General features: G+C 42.5%; 1 protein-coding gene across 1 annotated transcript in view; it reads left to right on the top strand.

The window, feature by feature from the left end:
* Nsf (N-ethylmaleimide sensitive factor, vesicle fusing ATPase) overlaps positions 1 to 24068 on the top strand; it is an 80139-nt gene that overhangs the window by 6624 nt on the left and 49447 nt on the right. Inside the window, exons 2-5 of the mRNA XM_055592438.1 lie at positions 13494 to 13579; positions 15352 to 15451; positions 17413 to 17452; positions 21223 to 21305. Coding sequence (XP_055448413.1) covers positions 13494 to 13579; positions 15352 to 15451; positions 17413 to 17452; positions 21223 to 21305 — 309 coding nt within the window. The remainder of the gene's footprint in view (positions 1 to 13493; positions 13580 to 15351; positions 15452 to 17412; positions 17453 to 21222; positions 21306 to 24068) is intronic.

The following is a 24068-nucleotide window of genomic DNA, read 5'->3' as shown; positions in this document are numbered from 1 at the left end:
TTGGCTTTGCTCTGTTGACCGACTTCCCCAGCGTGGCTCCTTGTGGATTGTTGAAGGTTTTTATTTATTTATTTTTTTAGTGTCGTTGCAGCCTTGATATTTATAAGCTCCAGGGTTGTCTTTCCTCCCATTGAAGACCGCTGCCAGCATCCAGTTTTTCATTTCATCCAGGTTCTGGTTGTCAGCACCCATGTTGGGTGGCTCACAAGCACTTGTAACTCCATTCCAGGGAATCTGATGCCCATGTCTGGCCTTAGCAGGTTCCTGTACACATGCAGCACACACATACACATATAGATAACAACAAAAATAAGTCTTAAAAAGAATTGAATTCAGGGAGGCAGCTGGCCAGAGCTTAAAGAATAATCAGGCCAAAGCCTGTGTGCAAGTAGGAAATAGAAGGCAAGTGCCTGTGCCTCCGGGGAAGCTCAGAGAGGAGGAGATAAACATGGTGGTTTTGGTAGAATGCTTCCAGTGAAGACGCTCCCTCCAGGGGATACGCCTCATGATATATGTCAGCTAGGAATAAACTTGTTCAGTCTAGGGATCTGAAGGGAAAATTTCCTGTTGCACTTTGGTGCTGGATAGGGTCAAAGACACAAACAAACAAAACCCTCTTACATTTTTTTTTTTTAACCCCTTGGATGACCTCAAAGTTTGGAATTCTGATTTCACGCTACCTGGTTGGTATGAACCTCTTAAGCCAGTATTTAGGTGTAAAGGGGCACAAGAGTGGCAGCACCCCCACATGCCTGGACACCCCAGTAGCAGCAAGTGTAACCCTCCTTGGAAGAAATCGTCTTCCAAGAACCCCAGAACTCAGGAAATTCCTAAAAACGAAGTATAAACACAGAGTCACAAATGACACCAACAAGACTCAGCAAATGAAAAGTCAGCAGATACAGTAAAGGCCGGGGTTAAAGAGCTAGTGCCAAGGGTTAAGTGGGTTAAGTAAGGCGCTGCCACCAAGCCTGCTGACCTGAGTTCGATTCCCGGGTGCTAAAAGGTAGAAGAAGAACACTGAACCGAGTCCTGCATGATTATCCTGTGATCTCCTCAAGCTGAGGTGCACACACCTCCCCTTAATAAGTGCAGGCCCAGAATCCCAGCAGGCAGAGAGGCAGACCGATCTCTGTGAGTTCAAGCCCAGCCTGGTCTACTTAGTGAGTTCCAAACCAGCCAAGGTTACATAGGGAGACCCTGTTTCAACAAACTAATGAAGAATCAAAACCAAAAATTACATCAACAACAAAAAAGACAAAACAAACAGAAGGAGCTGGAATTTGCAAAGGCTTCAGATGTTGAAATTAGCAGACACATGGTAAAAATACATATACATATATAAAACATGCTTATAGAAATAAGATTTTAAGAGTGAAGAGTAAGTGTATGAAATGATGGATTTAGGAAAATAACTTGTTTGTTGATTTTTGTTGTTGATGATTTTGTTTGATTTTTTTTTTTTTTTTTCCTAGAGGGCAAGGCTTTTCTGTATAGCCCTGGCTGTCCGGGAACTCACTCTATAATGTCTACAGAGTGGCTGATCTCAAACACAGAGATCTTCCTGCCTCTGCATCCCCAGTGCTGGCATTAAAGGTGTTGAAAAAAATTTATGCAATATATTGTGATCACACTTTCCCCCTTCCCCAACTCCTCCCAGACTGAGAACGGAAGCCCCACCTTAACTCTCCTGCCTGCTAAAGGCTGTTCAGCTTCTTTATTAACCAATCAGATAATTAGGGAGTAATTTTTACAAAACATTGAGACAGGAGATTTCTCAATAGCTTGAAGATACCAGAATCTGTTAGCATTTAGCTCACTGCTGGTTAGGCAATTGATCGAATACATAGAGACACACATTAATACAATGTAATGAAGCCATCAATTTAGGCTAGTCACTAAAGATGCAGCTAGAAAGCAAAAAGATTTTTTAAAAATTATCGGATAATATCTAAACAAAAAAGATGTAAAGTAACTATAGAGCAATGTCTGGCAAGAGTTAAGTTATCCATAAAGATAAAATAGTTCTGAACGTCTATGTGTCTCATTGACTCCATATACAAAGTATAAAGTGATAGAGCAGGCTAGGAGCACAGGGAAAATCAAGGGGACATAGGACAGGAAAGGAGCCGTCTCTTGTCGGCGGAAATAAAAATTTCAGTGAAGGTCTATATAGACAAGGCTTTTTTAAAAATATATTATATTTTTTCATTTTTTAAAGACTTACTTATTGGGCTGGAGAGATGGCTTAGAGGTTACTAGCACTGGCTACTTTTCCAGAGGTCCTGAGTTCAATTGCCAGCAACCACATGATGGCACACAACCGCCTATAATGAGATTTGGTGCCCTCTTCTGGCGTGCAGGTGTACATGCAGACAGGACACTCTGTAATAAACAAATAAACCTTTTAAAAAAAGACTTATTTGTTATCTATACAGTGTTCTGCCTGCACGTCAAGAAGAAGGCGCCAGATCTCACTACAGATGGTTGTGAGCCACCATGTAGTTGCTTGGACTTGAACTCAGGATCTTTGGAAGAACAGTCAGTGCTCCTAACCTCTGAGCCATCTCTCTAGCCTGTTGTATAGAGGTATTACAGATATTGCTAAAATTGGGGTACCTTTGCTTAAGGCCTAAGCATGTATGGCCTTCAAGTATGGTCCTATTTCTTTCCTACATACAAACCTGAAATTTTCCAAGAATCTCACAAACAAAAAAAAGTATCTGAGTTTCTTTTCATGGCCTTTGTAACCTATGATTTTACCTTACCAACTGCAGTCCTATTCAGTGCTTCCTCAGGAACTGACCTGTGATTTCAACTACTAAGAAAAAAAGAAGTGCGGAGGTTTCTTAGCAACCCTCCGAGGTGTAGTTTCAGACGCCCCCAAATTGCAGGTCTGACTGTTAGCAAGTGTAAGTGACACCAGTACTGGGGTGTGAAATGCCCTCTTCGTAGGCACCTCTGTCACCCTCACTTATGCTCCAGTGCGTGCTAATAACTTTCCTGATAAACTCAGCCCCGTTTCATGCTACCTTGGCTCAAAGTTATTTTCTGTGAAGTGAAATAAGTGAAGTGCAGACTCTTGGCTTTACCCGAAGAGTGTTCCTTGAGCCACTCCAGGTGGAGCCGCCTCCGATTCAGCTGCTTCTGACAGATACGGTGATAGCGGGGAATTTCAGGCCTCTCCTAGTCACTGATGAGGAAACAAAATGGTTATAGGTATAAACTGACAAAAGCAAATTAAAAGTCAGGTTTCTCCCCAGGCCTGTCGGTGTGGGCCTGGAATCCCAGCTGCTTGGGAGGCGGAGGCAGGGGCGCTGCAGATGCACTTTAAGGCCCATCTAGATGGAGTTAAGACCCTGGCTGAGCAGTTTTAAAAAAGGCCAGGCACTGTTGCTCAGTGATAGAGTCCTTTTCTCCCATGCATTAGGCCATGGGTTTTAGTCCCAGTATTGGGGTGAGGAGTAGATTTATTAAAAAAAAAAAAAAAAGCAGTTCAGATTCTCAGTTGAATTGGCCACATTTCAGGCACCACATATGACTAATGGCTGCTGGATCCGACAGCACAAAAAGTACTTCTTCACGACTCTGATTTGGAAGGCTCAAATTAGCAGTCTTAGTAGGGGTAAAAATCGAGCAGCACAGCCAAGGTCCAGAGCTCTGTGTTGAACACAGTGCAAGTAAACGAGACGTGAGACCAAAAGAGTGACTGAAGAGCCAGGGGCCAGCAGATTTCTGAAACGGAATAAAAGCCGCAGTAATTAAGGAATGAAAAGAGACTTCATTATATTGAAGACTGCTTATCAAAGGGCACCGTTGTACTTTGCTCAGACTGACAACAAAGTCTCACATATGAAGTGACTTGAACCAGAAATGTATTTCCTCCTAGTTCTGGGGGCCCGCAGTTCAAAATCAGGGTGCCAGCACGATAGGCTGGTGAGTGCTTTCTCATGCAGCCTTCTGGCTGTGTGCTCACATTGTGGGGAGAGGAGAAGGGAGAGAAAGAGAAAGAGGTGCTTTTCCTAGAAGGCCAGAATCCTGTCTGAGTAGAGCCCTATCCTTTTGATCTTATTTAACCTTAACTGCCTTGAGGAGCTAACTCCAGAGTGGTCACTGGGGAAGCAGTGCAGGCTTTAGGTTTTAGGGCCTCCGTATATAAATGTAGGTGGGTGGTGGATGAACAGTCTGTCCACTGCATACACCATACAAGAGAGGGAGGACAGGCCGCAGAGGGCAAGAAGTTATTTCAAGCACGAGAATTTGATAGAACTTGCACCTAGAATACAAAACAAAACCTCTGCCGATTAATCATTAAAAAACAAACAGGGGTCTGGGATTTAGCTCAGTGGTAGAGCGCTTGCCTGGTAAGCGCAAGGCCCTGGGTTCAGTCCTCAGCTCTGGGAAAAAACAAAAAAAACCCCAAACCAACAGAAAGCCAGTAGAAAACTAGACCAGAGGTTCAGACAGGCATTTCAGAAAGAATGTGTTTAACTTTTGCTAAGTGCTTGACCTCCTTCATCATCAAAGAAACAGCAACCAAACAAAGCTCAGGGAGGCAGTGCTGTACTCTGTCCAGGAAGTGGGCTAAGCACCAAGATCCCAAGTGCACTGCTGTAGGCCAGCTGGAAGTCCTCCACTCTGCTGGAAGGAATGAAGACAAACCAGTACAGCCCCTTTGGAAACACCTGGAGTATTCCAGAACATGCACACAGAAACACATTAACAGTATATTTGGTTCCCCTGTTTTTGCTTTGTTTTCCAAGGCAGGGTTTCTCTGTGTGGCTAGCCCTGCCTGTCCTGCTCCGTAGACCAGGCTGACCTCAGAGATCCTCCTGCCGATGCCTCTCCAAGTGCTGGGATTAAAGGCCTGCACCACTGCCTCCCAGCATTGATGAACTCACCCAAGTTAATCAACACCCAGTTTAAGAAAGAAGATATTACTAGCATCCCACACCTCCAGCACAAGCCTCCCAGCAAGACAGCTGCCACCTTCGTTACATCATGGGCTCACCTGCCCCTTCCCTGATGCTCCAGCCACTGTCCAGCCATTTGTGTGTAATTCTGCCCTAAATGTATGTGGCCCCAGAATCTGGGGAAGATGCTAGAGTGAAGAGACAGAAGACCACGGGAAAGGGGGTTTCATCTGTGTGGCCATGGGGAAACTATTGTGCTGGGTGTAGACATTTTTCCTGGTTTATTTTTTTACTTTTAATTCTTTGGTGTGCTCTGTAAACACTAACACGGAGCTCTATTCCCAGCTTGCCCAGAAGAACTTTTCTAAGGAACAGAAGTAGGCTGGTAATGCCTGCTTGCTTCCATCAAGCCATTCTGACAGAAGTATTTAAAAGTAATTTCTAAATTATAAAATATGTTAATGATAGATACCATTATGTTATGCTTGTATTTGTTATTAAGCTGTATTGTGTGAGAAACCTGTCTGTATTACAGATATGTTGAGAGAGAGTATATGTGTAATTACAGGGATTCAGGTCAACAACAGCAATTAAGGTGACTGAAGTGAGGCCTATCATTTTAAGTCAATGGATTTTGCTCTTTTGAAACCATGGTCTTCATTAGACCTTAGACTTTGTGATGTCCTTAGGTGCATTGCTGTTTTGGTTTTTTTTTTTTTTTTGTTTGTTTGTTTTTTTAAATTGGGGTCAATTTTTGATATCTTTAGCAACTTTTGGAGTAAACTTTGTTCAGAGTAAGAACACTATGTTGGAGAAAACAATCTTAAAATGAAGAGGCATTTTGCAGTTTTGGAAACACCTTCACAGATCTTTTCTTGCTAGATTCTCAAAGCAACCTTATGAGCTGGCACTGTCAAAATTTGGTTAACTCACCAACTGAAAAGCCCACAGCTGTCATCGTATCTCTCATGAAGGTTAAAAGCTTCCCTCAGGGATCAGGACCGAGAGTAGGCTGTCTCCTTTGGCCACCTAAGGTCAACACCATTGCAAGTTTTAGGTAGAGCCATTGAGCAAGGAAAGACATAAAAGGCATCTGTAACCACCGCTCTGCCAATGGCATCGTGTTTCAGGATTTCCTTTGTTGGTGTTGCTTTGAGTTATACTGGGGATTGAACCAGAGGCCCAGTGCATTCTGGGTCAGTGCTCTATCATTGGGCTACATCTCCAACCCTAGATGACACTCCTGAAGAATTTGTCTTTCTGAAAAAAAAAAAAATTAATTAGAACTATTAACAAAGTTCAGCAAACTCGCAGCACAGAAGAGCAGAATCCAGGGCGCGCTGCATTTCTGTTGGGTAACAATGGGCAATCCAAAAGTGGAAATAAGGAGCTGTTCTCTGCACTAACATCAGAAGGAATAAATTTAAGAACAATTCAAAGACCTAACTCTGTGATTCTTCCAAGGAAGGGCAGATTTTACAAATGCATGCTCTTGGATTAGGCAATGTTTTTTTAAGATGTGATACAAAAGCAGAAACAATCAGGAGAAGGAGGATTTTAACAAAATTGAAACTTTAATGTGTCAAAGGAGATGATTAAGAAAGTGAAGACTGCCAGGTGTGGTGGCGCAGGCCTATAATCCCAGCACCCAGGAAGGCAGAGACTGGCGGAGCTACGTGAGTTTGAGGCCAGCCTGGTCTACAAAGTGAGTCCAGGACAGTCAAGACTACACAGAGAGACCCTATCTTGAAACAAAACCCAGAACAACAAACAAACCAAAAAAGAAAGTGAAGACAACTCCCAGAATGGGGGAGAGTATGTATATCAGAAAATTGAGGACATATGTTCAAATGTAAATTTATGCAGAGCCAGGCATGAAGGTACACACTGTAATATTGCCACTCCAAGAATGGAGGCAGGAGAATCAGAAGTTAGAGACCACAGTCGGCTGTGTAGCAAGGCCCTGTCTCAACAAACAAACAAACAACCTCCACAAGCCCATGCAACTCTTCTGCCTGGATGTTCATAGCAGCATTATTCTTGAAGGCCCTAACTGGAAACAATCTGAATGATCACGAGGATGAAATGACAATGCCTCTGCTATCAGGCCATCAGCTTTTATTGACAGGTGATGCTTCCACACAGTACACAGAGATTCTCTCCACACACTCTGAGACACAGCGTGTCTTCAGAAGTTTAGCAGGAAGACCAGGTGTGGCAGTTGGCACATCTACCTATGCAGTTCAAGCACTGGGGAGGTAGAGGCAGGAGGATTAGAAATTCAGGGCCATCTTTGTGTATACAGTAAGCATAGGCCAGCCTGGACTACTTGAAACCCTGTCTCAAAAAAACACCCCCTCCCCACCAAACAAAAACAAAAGTTTTTTTTTTTTTTCTTTTTAATCAACAAGTATCAGGATTTATAGTGTAGAAGGGCTTATAGGCTTACAGGTGGGCATTTATGGTGACATTTTTATGTTGCTCTGGACCAGTTGTATCCCCTGGAACTGTGTGTACTGGTAGAAATTAGGCACTTGTGGTTCTTAAAATGTGGATAGCGATTGATACTCTAAAATGGACAAAATGGAATTCTAAGTTTTCGTTAATGGTAACAGTCGTATGTCTGGGAGTTACTTTGTTGAAAAGTGAAATTTTCCTTTTATCTTTCTCTGAGATATCAAGCCCTAGTTGAACAGGTCTGGTCAGAAACTTGTGGCTGTCTTCTTTTTGCCTCAACTTCCTCAATGGTGGCATTACAGATGTAAGCCCTCCCCTGCCCTTCCCCCAGTGAAATTGCAATTCGAAACCATTAGTTTTTCAGGAGTGATCGGAGAAATAATTGAATGGGGCTTGTCAGCTGGGCTAGACCTGGAGCAAGTTTCTATATTTTGCTCTCCTCTTTCCTGTGGGAATATGCATGTCTCTGGAGAAATGTAACCAGGGCCTAAGGCGCCACAGGAAGAGACAGCTTATTCTTCAGGGTTATAGTCAGGGTAGGAGGGGCTGTTGGGCGATGAGCCCTTTCTAGTCGGCTAGCACACTGTTCTTTTTTCCTTCCTTCCTTCCTTCTTTTGCTTGCTTGCTTTCTTGATAGGGTCTCCTGTAACCCAGGCTGATCTTTACTTTCCTATGTAGCCGTGGTTCATCTTAAACTCCAGATCTTCCTGCCTCCAGCTCTCAAGTGCTGGGATCACAGGAGAATGTTACCACTCTCATACTGCCTCATACCGTATTTTTCTTTATTTGGCTGTCCAGTTATTTCATTTAAAAGTTCACTCGAGTAATCCATTTTCTTCAGGAACTTTTATGGAAGAGTGTGTTATTTAAATCCTCAAACTTTAATATTGTCCAGAGAAATACTGTTTAAATCCCCACCTGAACCCTGTTTTGGAAGAAAAATAAATTCCCTACAGTTTAAAGGTTCAGGAATAACCAATGGCATAATTACTTCCACCAAGTCCCCCCTTGGTTTGTTGACATTGCTGTTCTTTAAGAATAGCCAACTGTAATGTTTGGTATTTTAAAGTGTTATAATGAAGACAGTTCTCTATCGTTAAGCGGTCACGTGTTCCAGTAACTCGAACAACTCAACTTAATAAAACTACCCATCACCGATGGTGATTTCATGTTTAAAGGGCCATGTGCTTATAGTGGTCGGCTTTTACTGTTGTTTCCTAGAGGCAAAGTCAGTTTTAGAAAAAATGGTGCAATTTTCCCTCAGCCTTCCCTCACAACTCAACTATTTATAGAGACTCACACTTGTTTAATAATGAGATACCCTGCTTGGCTTACCATAAAAACACAGATGCTTCTGGGCTCTAACAGGGAGGCCTTTTACTCAGAGCATCTGTTTAAATTGGCCAGCCAGAAGATATCCACAGATTCCCATCCCCCTTCTTATTAAAGGATATTGACAGTTAACCAGGCTTACAAATGAAAAGGTTAGCTTAACATTTTGTCAAGTTTTTATTGTGTTGACTTGGTCAGTTCTGTAGTTTTGTTCTATTTAATGTTTGCTGTTTTCCTGTGTGTGTGTGTGTGTGTGTTATGCATTTGTGTATGCATGTTTTTGTATGTTTGTATGTGCACATGTCTTCTGTGTGTACATGTAAAGCAGGAGGATTATGCCAAGAATCACCCTCAGTTTTTTCTCTTTATCCACTGAGATATCAGCTCTTGCCCAAACTCCAAGCCCCCAACATGGTTAGGCTCCTTAACCCGTTTGCTCAGTGGATCTCTTGTCCTCACCCCAGAGGTATCTTCCTAGCCCCACGCTGTGTAACTTTGAACCCCTAAGTCATTTGAATATAATTCTGTTATATCCGAAATGATTTTGAAGTGATAGTGTTTTGCACACTTGTTCTTCAGGTGGTTTATAATGCAGTTGAAACAGGTTTGTATTCATCTGTAATGTTTAACAAGCACTCACTGGCTAGGTCAGACATGAGCGAAATCTAGTCTCTGCCCCTTAAGAATTGTCCCATGTATGAGTCAGGTGTTTTATCAGTTTAGTTGGGAGGGGCAGCTGTCCAGGATGTATCCTAGAATACATACTGTCTAAGCTGAGAATTGTAGAGTGTAGGCATTGGCCGAGTAAGGGATGCAAGTTAAGGGGGAAAGATCATAAAAGGAAGAAACTTGAGACACTGGGAAGATAGAAAACTTTAAATTGCTTCATATGTTTTCGGCAGATGGCTAGTCACGATAACCTTAAGCAAAACACTTTCATTTAGAAGATAAACTTGGGCCCTAGACTCTATTCATGTCACAGGAAATCAGTGATTTCCAAATACTTGATAATGCGGCTGGAGAGATGGCTCAGAGTTTAAGAGCACAGTCTGCTCTTCCAGAGGTCCTGAGTTCAATTCCCAGCAACCACATGGTGGCTCACAACCTTCTGTAATGGGATGCAATACTCTATTCTGTCATGTAGGTATACATGCAAATAGATTGCTTATATGTATAAATAAATCTTTTTAAAAAATGGTGACCCAAATATTTGATAATGAATCCCACATGTAAAAAGCATTTATAGAAAGAACCCCAGCAGGTCCATATTATGTGTTCACTAATGTCCTAACATTTTATACACAGTTTTGTACAAAATTGTCGGGTTTTGGACCCTGGGCTAGCTGCTGAGGTGCCTATTTAACATATCAAAGCGACCTGGCCTCAGATTCTCCCAGCATCCCTCAGTCCCTACCTGTTACAGGGGATGGCTGGCAAACCCTGAACTCTCCAGCCTAGGGGCTGGGCTTCCTCTCCACTAGAGGCTCTTCTATGTAGTCCAGACATTTTGGTCTGTCTCTTTCTCTTTCTCCGCATTTCTCTTTCTGGCTGCCCATGCCCCCATCCCCTGTTCCCCCATCTCCCTGTCGGCATGGCGATTTCACTGGCCCAGTTCCTGGGGACCAGTGAACTCACCCAAGAGCTATTCCCAAATAAACCTCCCCTTTTTACTTTTAATTTGGCTTGAATTGCTTATTTTATATGAAGAGAACACCTTACCTATTACATACAAAAAAAAAGAATAATATAATGATCAAATCTGTAATCTTCTATTTTTCTAGTAATCCATGAAACAACGAGATGAGTCATTGTTCTTTAGTGTCTGCTCAAGGGCCTCTTTCTAAATTTAGCTTATTTTTGACATTTGATTTTAGTGACAGTCCAAGCCCAGATCAAAGTGAGGGAATTTGGCTGCACTTTTGAAATTATGATACTGTTTTTTTTTTTTCTTTTAAGCAAACTAATCACCATTTATGGAAATGTTTTATTGACACATGGCTAGTATATATCCATCTGTCTACTTGTTTTTCTGAAAATGAATCAAAATTAGTAGTGCTAATAAGTGTGTTCAGAAAAACCCTTGGAAGCCATCATGTGGATGATTGTTTAGGGGCTTAAATTGTTCTGTTCCCAACTTTAGACAACACACACCTGAGTCTGGGCTTGGGGGGGGGAGGACAGCCACTGGCCTCAGTGGCTCAGCAAGTAAAGAACATATTCTTTTCAGTGTTTTCTTTTTAAATAAACATTTATGTAGGGGCTGGAGAGATGGGTCAGAGGTTAAGAGCACTGACTGTTCTTCCAAAGGTCCTGAGTTCAATTCCCAGCAACCACACGGTAGCTCACAACCTTCTATAATGAGATCTGGTGCCCTCTTCTGGCCTGCAGACACACGTGCAGACAGAATACTATATAAGTAATAAATAAAGTAAATCTTAAAAGAGATTTATGTAACTCTTTTTGTTTTAAACCCTCTTGTTTGTTTGTTTGTTTGGTTTGTTTTTTTGTTTTTTTTTGAGACAGGGTCTTTTTTATGCCTTAAACTGCCCGAACTCACTGTGATGTCCAGGCTGGCCTGAAAGCTGTGCTCCGCTTGCCTTAGCTTCAAGACAGCTAGGACTGCAGATGTGCACCAATACCTTTAGCTCTTTTAAATATTCTGTAGTTACCAGTAATCCTGTGTTATCTTTTTAAAAAGGAAGAAAAGGAAGGCTGGAGCAATGGCTCAGCAGTTATGAGCCCTGGCTGAGCTTCAGGGGAGCAGTGTGGTTCCCAGCACTCACACTAGGCGGCTCAGAACTGTCTGTGACTCCAGCTACAGGGGCTCTGACGTTTTATTTTATTTTAATTTTAATTTTTTTTTCAAGACAGGGTTTCTCTGTGTAGCCCTAGCTGTCCTGGAGCTCACTCTGTAGACCAGGCTGGCCTTGAACTCAGTCAGAGATCTGCCTGCCCCTACCTCCCAAGTGCTGGGATCAAAGGCGGGCGGGCGCCACCACTGCCCTTCAGGTTTTGTTTGTTTGTTTGTTTGTTTTTGTTTTGTTTTTTTAAAAATTTTTTAACGAAGAAAGTGTTTTGACGGCTACTTCCTATCTCCATGTGGAGTGTAAGGAAGATTCGGTATTGTGAAGACCTTGTTTAGATAAGGCGTACCTGGGCAATGACACCCTGCACACCCCTTTGGTTCTGACAAACCTGTCGCAGTAAGTTAACCTGTGACTAAGACGGTGGCTGCTGCTTTTTTAGTACATGCCAGGACTTTGTGTCTGTTCTCCTAGGCAAACAGCTCTTTTGCACCTGATGAACATTAATACAGTTTTGTGACGTGCTGCACTAAGTAGCCTGTGCCCTTCAGCAGACAGGAGAGAAGAAAGTCCTGGCAGGATTTGAGGCTTTCTTAGTGCCATCAGGTCTGGAAAGCTTATCTTCAATAAAAACTGTAAAATAAAGTTACTAATATCAGCTGGTTGGTGTTAGCACACACCTTTAATCCCAGCACTCAGGAGGCAGAGGCAGGCAGATTTGAGTTGGATGCCAGCCTGGTCCACAGAGTGAGTTCCAGGACAGCTAGGGCTACACAAATAAACCATGCCTTAGGGGAAAAAAACAAACAAACAAACAAACAACTAAAACAACACAAAACCAAACAACAGAAAAAACAACCCAAATCCTGCAGTGGTCATGCAAACCTGTGATTCCAACACTCTAAGGCCAAGGGATTGAGGGTCATCAGTTTAAGGCCAGCTTGGTGAAGTGCTTGCCTAGGATGCATGAAGCCCCAGGTTCAATTCCTAGCAGCACATAAACCAGACAAGGTGATACACTCCGGTTTTGCCAGCACTAAAGGAAGTGGAGGCAAGAGGATTAGAATTAGCTTAGGCAAGGGGCAGCCTAAACTATATATTGAGTTTGAGGCTAGTGTCAGCTACACAAGGCTGTGCTTCAGAAACAAACAAAAACTATTATTTAGAATATTTGGCAAGTAGGTACTGACCAAAAAGACCACTGGTTGCTGTTTTTCTTTTTGGGTACACTTTGTAATTTTTTTTGTTGAGAAATGTTTGGAAGCTCTCTGTGGTTTTGATTTTTTTTTCTCTTTTGGGACAGGGTCTTACTGTGTAGTCTAGGCTAGCCTCAGATGTTCAGTAATCTTCCCTGCCCCAGGCTGGAAGATGATTTTTCTTTCATTTATTGGAAACACAAATCATATCCACTTGGGATTTCTTACAAAAAGATGCTTTTTCAAAATACCTTTTATCAAATTTACTACTTGACTTTATTGCATTTTATCAGTCATGATTCTTTTCTATGAAAGAGGTAGAAAATCAATTCAAATAAGCTTAAGTTTAAAAAGAACATATTGGCTCTAATCAATAGTCCGGACTGGCCTCAAGGACTTGAACTTGGTTGCCTGCTGGGTCTGTGTTTTCAAGTGTGTGTATTTGCTGTCTGCGGCCTTTCTGTGCTTTCTGTAGGACACTGTTGTTATCCTTTAGAGTGGAAAGCCTTCTTCACATAGTGGTGTGCCAAGGAAGAGTGCTTTCTTCTGGTGCCATGGCAGAGGGAGGATAGGAGTGTATGTGCCTGCACACCTGCTATTATCTGCCGTTACCCAAGCCACAGGAAATGAGTTGAGCCACTTCCCAATGAAGGAGGAAACGGGAGACTCAAAATGGGGGAATGTTTACTGCAACATTTGTAGCGATTGAGAGTCAGGAGCAGGAGGCATGCCGTGTTCTTTACGGTTGAAATCATGGCTTAGTCTTACGTTCCTAATCGTTGATTTTCCAGAGCATGCAAGCTGCAAGATGCCCTACTGACGAACTGTCTTTAAGCAACTGCGCAGTCGTGAACGAGAAGGACTACCAGTCTGGCCAGTGAGTAGCTACCTGATTTGATTCTTTTAACTCGCTAAGTGTTGTTTTAGAAACTTCCAAAGAGTTGTTTTAGGAAAACCTTTGGAAATTGCCTTTTTTATTACTTTTACCAAGTTGGAAAATGAAGATGAGAGTTACATATTTCAGTTATTGTTATGTTAAACCTTGATAAATAAAGCATATATGCCTAGATACATGGAACATTTTTAAGCTGTTTTTCTTAGGGTAGACACACTGGTTATAAGTATCATATAACGTGGTTGGCAGCCATCTTGTTGTGGAGTCTCATTGTCTAAGTTTGGTACCTAGCACGACAGTCACAAACTGAGGATAAGGCATGTGCCACCTCATGTTCTTGTGTCCTGATCTATAAGATGGGGGAGAGGTGAAGAATAAGTTGCTCCAGTAAAACCTGGACAACTGTGCCCAGCACGTTAGTGAGCCCTCCATAAAGGTTTACCAGTGTGATCGTTGTTACTATGGAAGTAGAAGAAGCATAAAGATTGAACATATACAAAACCTGCAGGTCTACAAAAGGACTTTCATCATCACTTATGTTAACTGATTCATATCACTGATTCATACCATACTGACCTTCCAAAGACTATTGCCAAGTTCAATGCAAGCTACATCAGCAGGCCGTCTGGAGACTTATGGATTTAGCTTTGGCCTGAGAGGGAGGCAGTGTTGGTCATTCTGTGATGTTAAACTGAAGATAAGACTTTCAACAAATTGACCGATCAATAAGAGAGTTTTATGGAGTTCTTTCACATGGGCTGAACTTTCCACTTAAAATACCGTAGATATAAGGAGCTTGTGTTTTAGTAGCAAAGCAAATATCCATCTACATATATATAACTAAAAATATAGCATTGTAAAAAGCTGTTTGTTGAAAAATAGGTGGGTCAGGAGGTGACACTTAATGGCAGTGTGCCTGGCATGCATAGGCTCTGACAGGTTTGCTCTACAGCCATTCCCCATCCTCACTCTCGTTTACATACAAAAGATAGTGCCAGAGTTGGGCATGGTGGCACATGTCTCTGACCCCAGCACTCAGGGAGGCAGAGGCAGGCAGATCTCTGTGAGCTTGAGGCCAGTCTGGTCTACAAAGCAAGTCCGGGACTGCCAAGGTAACATAGAGAAACCCTGTCTCAAAAAAAAAAAAAAAAAAAAAAAAAAGATAGTGCCAGCACATAACAAAATTCGATCTGAAGCTTCTATCTCAAAGAACTCATTTGTGTCCTGGGTTAGAAGATTATCATGAGATGGCTTTACATAAATATAATAATATATATTACATAATATATTGTATTATAATAAATATTGCTATAATGTTCAGACTTGAGAGATTCTGATGGAAGATTTAAGAAACAACCTTAAAAACTTAACAGCTATGTCATATATATCCTAGCTCTTATAACTTTGGGTCTCCTACATTTATTTTATTAGATGTATGAAATTACCCTCAGGAAAGGAAATTCATCCTAACCTATGCTTCTGTTTCCTATAAACTGGAAATACCATGAAGCTGATGCTTCAAAATGGGTATTCTCATTGGAACTTGGCTGGATCTTGCTCAGTTTGTGTGGGCCAAGATGTCTTAACGTCTACAAGACACTTTGAGTTAGTTTTTGGGAACTACGTTTATGGTTTTCTGTCAGGACTCTCATATGATGCCATGTTTTCATCTGTGTTCACCAAACACAAGGCTGGGAAGAACGTGTGTAGAAGCCATGTTCTTGTTGGAATCCTGACTGTGCTCTGTCTTTTAGGCATGTGATGGTGAGGACGTCCCCCAACCACAGGTACATATTTACGCTGAGGACCCACCCATCTGTGGTTCCAGGAAGCATCGCCTTCAGCTTACCTCAGGTAACACGAATGAAGATGTCTTCTCCTTAGCTGAAAAGTTACGGAACTGCGGATTCATTTTAAGCAAGCATTGCCCTGTAACTGTATTGACTCATATTGAAGAAAGACACCTAGATGTTACATAGAGAATTTGAAGACCTATTCTTCTTTGAAAGTATTTTGCTTTGTTTGAGGGAGGGCATGCATGCCACAGTGGAGGTCAGAGAGCAACTGGCAGTTGTTTTAGCACTCGGGTCCTGGGGTTCAAGCTCACGGCATTAGGTTTGACAGCAGACACTTGTGCACCAGCTCACTGCTCCCCATTTTTTTAAAATAATGTTTTTTATTTATATTATGTATGATTGCTCTGTTTGCATGTACACCTACATGCCAGGGGAGGCCATCAATCCCTTTATAGATGGTTGTGAGCCACCATGTGGTTGCTGGGAACTGAACGCAGGACCTCTGGAAGAGCAGCCAGTATGCTTAACCTCTGAGCCATCTCACCATCCCCCAAAATACGTTCTTAATTGTCATTTATTTACAGTGATATCTTTATATTGTCTTAAATTTTTTTTCTAAAAAAAAAAAAAAGGTGTGATATTGAAAAGGTGTGATATTCTTTTGATGCTAAATCCCAGGTTAACGGAAAATATATAAAATAACACAACATTTATCTTATTTATAAAATTGGCATCTAATAACGCAGGCTTTATAATGCTGTGGTGTCAGACCCAACCTGCAAAGAGTAGTTGTCTAGGTGACTACCTAACTTTCTGGGCTTCTCTAGAGCTGGGAAGACAGAATGCACAGTCACACTGCCCAGTACCACAGGGGCCACCTGACACCAAAGAATCCACATTCCTAGCAAGGTAACTTTACATTTACTTCTATAGATTAAAATTTTGGGCTATGTGAGATTCTGACCCAATCTCAACAAGTAAACAAACTAATCAATTTAGTTTACTAAAAGTGTGGGCTGTCGCTAGATTTACCAGCTTTGAACAGAGCTCCAGGCTAGCCAGGGCTGCATATTGAGACCCACTCTACAAAAAACAAAATCCTCCCAAGATGCCCTCCAAGTCAGGCATTGTTTTAAGTACGCTGGGATGTGGTAACTGATTCAGTCCTCAGAACAAACACCGGACACCGGCACTCTCCTCCAAAGACAGTCTTTGCAGGTGAAGTCCGGAACCTCAGTGTAGCCACTTTGTGACCCAAAGTCTGGAGTTTTACAGAGGGTCGTTTAGGGGCTGTGTGTGTGGAAGGAGTGTGACCCATGGGAAAGAAGTTGGAAGGGGAGCGTTCCCTGGGCATGCTCACAGCGTAGCACTTTTTTAACCAACCCACCCCAGAGTCCACTGTGGCCACATGAGTAGGCAAGCTGTGGGTTTTCAGCCGGAGTTCTTCTCAGCATTCTATGGAGTGCTATCAGTAATAACTGATTTTAAATCTGTGAGCGTAGCTCTGAATCCTCACCTAAATGCATTCTGTCCTGTCTCCTGCCAGTGTAGTCAGGACTGGGGACTGGCTCTAAGCACCCGAAAATCCTTTGGCTGGACTGCGCAGGGTAATCCTGTCCAGTCCATGATCTGAGTCCCAGCTTAAGTTTCAGTGTGCATCATCTGAACTAGTTTTAGTTTAATTTCATGAATTAAATTTTTTTTTTTTTTTTTTTGGTGATATAACAAATCATACAAAACTAACTGCATCAGTGCACTCATTCAGAAACAACTGCTGTAGTGATGATGGTGGCGTGCATTACCGGAACAAAGCTTTCTAAATACAGTCAGATCCACAGGTCCTGGGGGCTGAAGACTGACATTGTGGGTGTGGGTGGGTGTGGGGTTCACAGTTCAGCACATAACTTACTGTGCCTTGGCTTTACAGTATCTTTTCTGTAATTTACAGCTGTTCATCTTTTTCTTTGTTTGATTTTGATTGACTTGATTTTAACTGTCTTTTTTTCTCTCATTTTATAGCGAAAATGGGCTGGACTTTCTATCGGGCAGGAAATAGAAGGTAGGTATTTTTTTAAAACTACCTGACATTGATTTTCTGTATTATTCTCAGAGTTATTGAGGTCTCTATAATTATTGATTATTGGGTTTTAATGGTTGATTCCCTGCGGAGCACTAGTGACAGCTGTGCAAACGGAGAGGCAGTGTGTGCTGCCTGGAGCCTTTTCCCCTTTGTCAATAAAGTGTGTCCTAAAATCGTTAGCGCTCATCAGCTTTTTGCCTGGCTGCTGCAGCTGGAACTCAGTTCTCAAGCTTATGCAGCAAGCATTTTCACCTGCTGAGCTGTCTCCACGGCCCCTGATAATTTAATTTTTATCTTAAAAAACAATCTTAGTTTTGCTCTCTTTCTTCACAGAATCTAAATAAGTTCACCTGAACCTATTCTCTCCTGAGTAGTTTGCTAGACTCATTGCCTGCTTTGTATTTATTTCTATTGTTAGTTTTAACCTTCTGATTTAGTTTTCAGGGGGCTGGGATGTAGCTCAGCGAGCGTTTGCCTCACGTATTGGTTTGCTCTCTTGCTGTGATTAAGATCATAATCAAAAGCAACATGGGGAGAAAGGGTCCATTTGGCTTTCATGTCCTGATGGGAGCCAAGGCAGAAGACAGTCAAGCGCGCAGGAACCTGAGGGCAGGAATCACAGCAGAGACCACAGGGGAGTGCCGCACACCAACGCGCTCTCCATGGCTCGCTAAGCTTGTTTTCTTATACAGTCCAGGCCCAGAGCGGGCTGGGCCCTCCCACATCAAGCATGAATCAAGACAATGCCCCACAGATTTACCTACAGGCCAATCTAATGGAGGCACTTCCTCAGTTGAGGTTCCCTCTTTCCAGATCACTCAGTTTATGTCATGTTGACAAAAACTAACTGGCACACCTAGCATGTAGGTGTATTACGGCCCTGAATTGGATTCCCAGGTCATAGAAAAGCAAACAAGAGAAAAAGAAACCACAGGCTAGAACAGTGGCTTAGTGCTCATGAATGCAGGAGGACCATGAGTTCAGATCCCCAGCACCCACACTAATGGTGGGTGGGTATAGTAGCTTACTTATGACCCCAGCACTTGGGAGGCAGAGACAGTATCCCTAGGGCAAGCTGACTAGCTAGACCAGCAGAATCAGTAAGCTCCTGCTCTGTATAGCAAGACTCTGCCTCAGCTATATAAGGTGGAAGTCAGTGAAGGAAGGTCTCCACATGTATGTGCATGCATGTGAATCCCCCCAAGGAATTTCTCTGGACCTAGAGCCGTAGATTGCTGTGTCCTGTGCTTGTTTATTTATCTTTTTTGAGACAGTCTCACTGCATAGCTCTAACAGGCTGGAATTCACTCTGTAGACCAGGCTGACCTCAAACTCACTGAGATCTTCTCATCTTTGCTTTCTGAGTACTGGGATAAAAGTTGTGCACCACCATGCCTGGCTGAATTACAGATATATGCTTTACTGTCATTTGATGCTATCTTTATCTTTGGGGAGGGGATTTTGCCTGGGTTTTATCTGTGGTGGTCCCTCCTGCCCTCCTTTTCTGCCTCTTTCCCACAGTGGGAGCTCTATGTTTATGTGTCTTTTCAAATAGTTCAGTTTTCATGGTGCTCAAGGCATGCTGATTGGAGACCGTGTGTGGTATTGTTGGCCTCGTTGGTATCGTGAGGCCACCGCTATCTCTCAGCCCAGTGACTTTGACGATATTCTCAGATGTAGTAGCTTTAAACTGGATCAAAAGAAGATAATATTTGAGAGACGTTGGTAAAGTGGTAGCACAGTGTTCATCTCTTAGAAAAGTGACAGCAGAGAACTAGGAGAGAATCCCAGTGGGGGTGTTCGCCTAGAAACACGCCACCCTGCTCTCCTTCCTGCGTTGGAGGGAGGGTAAGCATTGAGCTTTCCTTTAGTTGGCTCTTTATCCATTGTGGAAGCAATAAGAGGATGAGAAAAGTCGGAGTAAGAAAGAACATGCTTGGTTTTGATACGGGCATTTGATGGAGAGGGGTGCAGTTAGAGCTTTCCAGACCAGCCAACAGGGGTTACTTGGAAGATCTATTTTTAGAAACAGTTTCATAGGCTCTTGGGGAATCTGCTTCATGCGTCTGGGTTTTTAACAGTCCCCTTTAAGTGGTTCTTCTCAGTCACATTTTGTGAAACGCTGACATAAGTGATTCCCTCTTGACCTGAAGCATAGTGCAGAGCTGGGAAAGCGGAGGAGTTAGCACCAGAGTGAAGTAGGTCAGCGCGTGGAGCAGGGTTCCCTGTTTGCAGAGACAAAAGCAACTACTTTGTGAAATATTTAATGAGGCGATGCATTTGAATGTAGGACAGGTTTCTAATTTCCTTAAGTTTCTCTGTCTAAATAGAAGGGCAAGAGTGCTTTAAAACTTCACTTTTGAAAGATGTATTTTTGTGTGTGGGTATGTGTGTGCACCTGCATGAGTCTGTGTTCACCTGTGTGCTGGTGCCCTCAGAGGCCAGGGGCATTGGATCACCTGGAACTGGAATTCCTAGCAGTTGTGAGCTGCCCTATTGTGGATGCTAGGAGCTAAACCCAGGCTTATTCAGATATATGCTCTTAACCTCTGGGCTATCTCTCCAGCCCTTAAGTTTAACTTATTTATTTGATTTTATTTTATCAATTGATTGATTGATTTTTTTTTTTTTTTTATTTTGAGGCAGGGATTCTCTGTGTAACTCTGGCAGTCCTGGAACTAACTCTGTAGACCAGACTGGCCTGAACTCACAGAGATCCACCTGCCACTGCTTCCCGAGTGCTGGGATTAAAGGCGTGCACCACCAGTGCCCAGCTCTAAATTTAACTTTTAATGTAGTTGTTTTCTGTTTGAAAAGGTGTATGTGGTGGTTTGGTTGCCAGTGGCCCCACAGGTTCATATATTTGAAGCTTGGTCACCAATCGGTGAAACTGTTTGGGAAAGACTGAAAGGTATGGCCTTGTTGGAGAAGGTATGTCACTGGGGGCTATAGCTTTGAGGTTTCAAAAGTCCATGCCGTTCCCAGTTACCTCTCTCTCTGCCTGGTGTTTATGGACCCAGAATATAAGGTCTGTTAGCTGTTCCAGTGCTCGTTTGCTGCCATGATGATGGTCATGGACTCTAGCCCTCTGGAGCTGTAAGCCTCCAGATTAAGTGCTTTCTTCTATAAATTGGCCATAATGTCTTATCACAGCAACAAAAAAGTAACCAAGACAGTATGTTGCAAACTTTGATGGGTTTTTAAAAAATGTATCTTATGGCTGCCAGTATGTTAAAAAAACAATTTTATTCTACCAGAAATAGTTTTCTTGTCTAGGTCTTTTTTTTCAAGTATTTAAAAAAATAATTTATTTTATGTGCATTAGTGTAAAGGTGTCAGATCCCTTGGAATTGGGGGCATAGACAGCTGTGAGCTGCCATGTGGGTGCTGGGAATTGAACCCAGGTCCTTTGGAAAAGCAGACCGTCCTCTTAACCACTGAGCCATCTCTCCAGCCCCTCTTGTCTGGATCTTTAGAGAGGGGAGTTAAGGGGAATTTATGGTCAGGCAGTTGTAAGCTGAGTGGCTGAGCTGGACGAAGGCAGGCGAGGCAGGCATCTGAAGGGCACAGTGGGGCCTGGCTGATGTGGAGGGTGAGTCCCTAAAGGTAGGAAACTGCTTGTCAGTGTGAGTGGTGATGCAGGCGCGCTCCAGAGAAACCGTGCGTCGAGGGCCCTAACGTGGAAGTCCCGTCTCCAGGCCATTGTAGTGTGTTTTCTGGAAGGATGACCTAGCGTGTTTGTCCAGCAGTGACAGACTTCCTTGCCATGTTTCCTGCCTCTCCTATCATCGAAAGGCCTAAGCGCATCCAAAACGTTGCTTGTGACTTAGCGGTTTGCCCATAAAACTCACTTAAATATATGTCATGTGCGTGAATGTTGGCCTACATGTAAATCCGTGCACCTTTTGTCTGCCTACAACCCACAGAGCCCAGATAAGGGCTTAGCATGCCCTGGTCCTCTACAAGAGCAGCCAGTGCAGAGCTGCACTGCAGAGCTGTCTCTCCAGCCTTTGTAAAAGTCACTTAAATTAGTATCATATTACTACAAAATAATATTTTAAAAAAATTCAGCACCCTCTGTTCTGTGCTGGTGTAGAACACCAGACTCTGGGACTGGCCATGGTACTGACCTGGGACACTGTCCGTGGTGCTGACCACAGTCTTGGAAATTGTTGGTAGCTTGATTTTTGCTATTTAGGAGCAATTGAAATGCATTTAATAACTATAGGTTAGTGGTGATATTTTAATATACCCATTAATATTTCCAAGTTGAAGATAGCATAGTCATATGTGCTAGACTGCCTTGGCTTCTTTTTTTTAATAATTTATTTAATTTTATTTTATGTACATTGGCATGAGGGTGGCAGACCACCTGGAACTGCTTACGGACAGTTGTGAGCTGCCATATGGCTGCTGGGAGTTGAACCCAGGTCCCTTGGAAGAGCAGACAGCACTCTTAACCACTGAGCCATCTCTCCAGCCCTGCCTTGGATTCTTTAATGCACAATATGGTATCACAGTGTACAAATCCTTATAAAAATATTTTTCATTTACTACTTTATTTTGGCAATTTTTATTAAATTGGGCCAAGTTTATTTTAATAGCATGGCTCAACAGTGTGGTGCATTGTGAGTTTTCTGCATTTCTCCCTTGTTCCCCTAATGATCAGTGTTTCTAAGTGTCTGACCATTGCCAGACAGTGATGGCTGTGGTGCGTCTCCCTATGGATTTCTCTTTAGACAAATGTTCAAGCATGCCTGGGACAGACACCTGGAATTACTGACACATTTATTGTCTCAATGTTTCAAACTATAAGGATTTTACTACATGGAAAGTAATCTTTCTTGCTTATGAAAGTTACTCAACATATAACTATATCCCAGAATTGCCAGAAAACATGACAAGAGAACAAAACGTCAGAACTGGAGGCAGGAGAGCATTCTAAAACTTTGGGCCAAAATTATTTTATTCTTTCTTTAGTGCATTTTCCTGCCCTCACTAGGGCTCTGTTATTTTGCTTTTGAATTATATAAAATGTCTTTACCCCCGTTTAAGATGCCAAGCCAAAGTATGAAAATGTGATTACACAAACAATTTTATTCAAATAATTACAGAAAATTTTTGTGCACAACTCAAGTGGCTATAATATATGAAGTAAGTTTAGAAGAAAGTTCAGAGTTTTACTGATTAAGACTTACCTAATTCAGTCTTTTTTTTTTTTTTTTAAGATTTTATTTATTTTATGCATGCGTGCTCTATCTGCATGCCAGAAGAGGGCATCAGATTCCAGGACAGATGGTTTGAGCCACCATGTGGTTGCTGGGAATTGAACTTGGGACCTCTGGAAGAATAGACAGCACTCTTATCTACTGAGTCATCTCTCCAGCCCCTAATCCAGTCTTCTTGATGACACTTGTGACACTTGAAAGCTCAGAGAGATCAAATGATTTATTTAAGTTCCAGCAGGATCTGTTGATACAGACTCAGGATTCCTTTGGAGAAAACATCTTTGTAAACCACTGAAGTCCCAGGTATTTAATAATGATGAGTCATTTGAGACCCATGTAAGTGACTATTTTTGTTTCACTTTTTGCTGTTTGACCAGTGCAACTCACAAACGAACCACACCTCTTGTCCAAAATGAATGTTAAAACATCCATTTTTGTATGTTTTTAAGATTTATTTGTTGAAGCTGGAGAGATGGCTCGGCAGTTAAGAGCTTTTATTGCTCTTGCACAAGACCTGAGTTTGGTTCCCAGGACCACTTCCGGCCACCCACTCACAACCTCCCAGAACTCCAGCTCCAGGGGATCTGATACCTCTGCGGGCACTGGCACGCGCTTGCACATACCCCACCCCCTCACACACACACATACGCTACACACACAATTTAAATATGCAAGATAAAATCATTTTAAAGAGTTTAAGTTTTCTTCTTTGACAGTTTTATATGTGTATATAATAAATTGTCATCATTTTGCCCTCCCATCGTCTTCTCTCAGCCCCCAGTGTCTCCCCTCCTCCCAGCAACCCTTCTGCTTTCATGTCTGGGGTGTGTGTGTGAGAGATCCCCTGAGTTGACTTAGGGCTGTTTGCAGAGGGTGGGTGGGCAGTTATTTACTAGAGCATGGGCTACACCACTGAAGAAAATGACCCCTTTTCTCCCCCAGCTAACATTATCTGTCCATAGTTCCTCCAGGAAGGGGTGGGGCTCTGTGTACTGTCTCCTCTTCCATAATGAGAGGTTGAATGGTCCAATCTTATGTAGGTCTTATGTGGATAACAGATACAGTATGCTCATGAGTTCAAAAGCCATGTCACCTCCAGAAGATTTTTTAAAAAGATTTATTTTATGTATATGAACAGTTTTCATGCATAGCAGAAGAGGGAATCAGATTCCATTACAGATGATTGAAAGCTACCATGTGGTTGCTGGGAACTGAACTCAGGACCTCTGGAAGAACAGCCAGTGCTCTTAACTGCTGAGCCATATCCCCAGCCCCAGAAGACCATCTTGCCAGCCCAGATGTTCTTTTGAACCGTCACATACTCTGGCTCTTTCATTCTTTCCACTCCGTCCTCTGGAAAAAAAAAA

The sequence above is a fragment of the Psammomys obesus genome, unplaced genomic scaffold (genome assembly GCF_907164565.1).
Source record: "Psammomys obesus unplaced genomic scaffold, mPsaObe1.curated_primary_1811, whole genome shotgun sequence".
NCBI lineage: Eukaryota > Metazoa > Chordata > Mammalia > Rodentia > Muridae > Psammomys > Psammomys obesus.
Note: the sequence above shows the minus strand (reverse complement) of the source record. Positions and strands in the feature narration are given on the sequence as shown.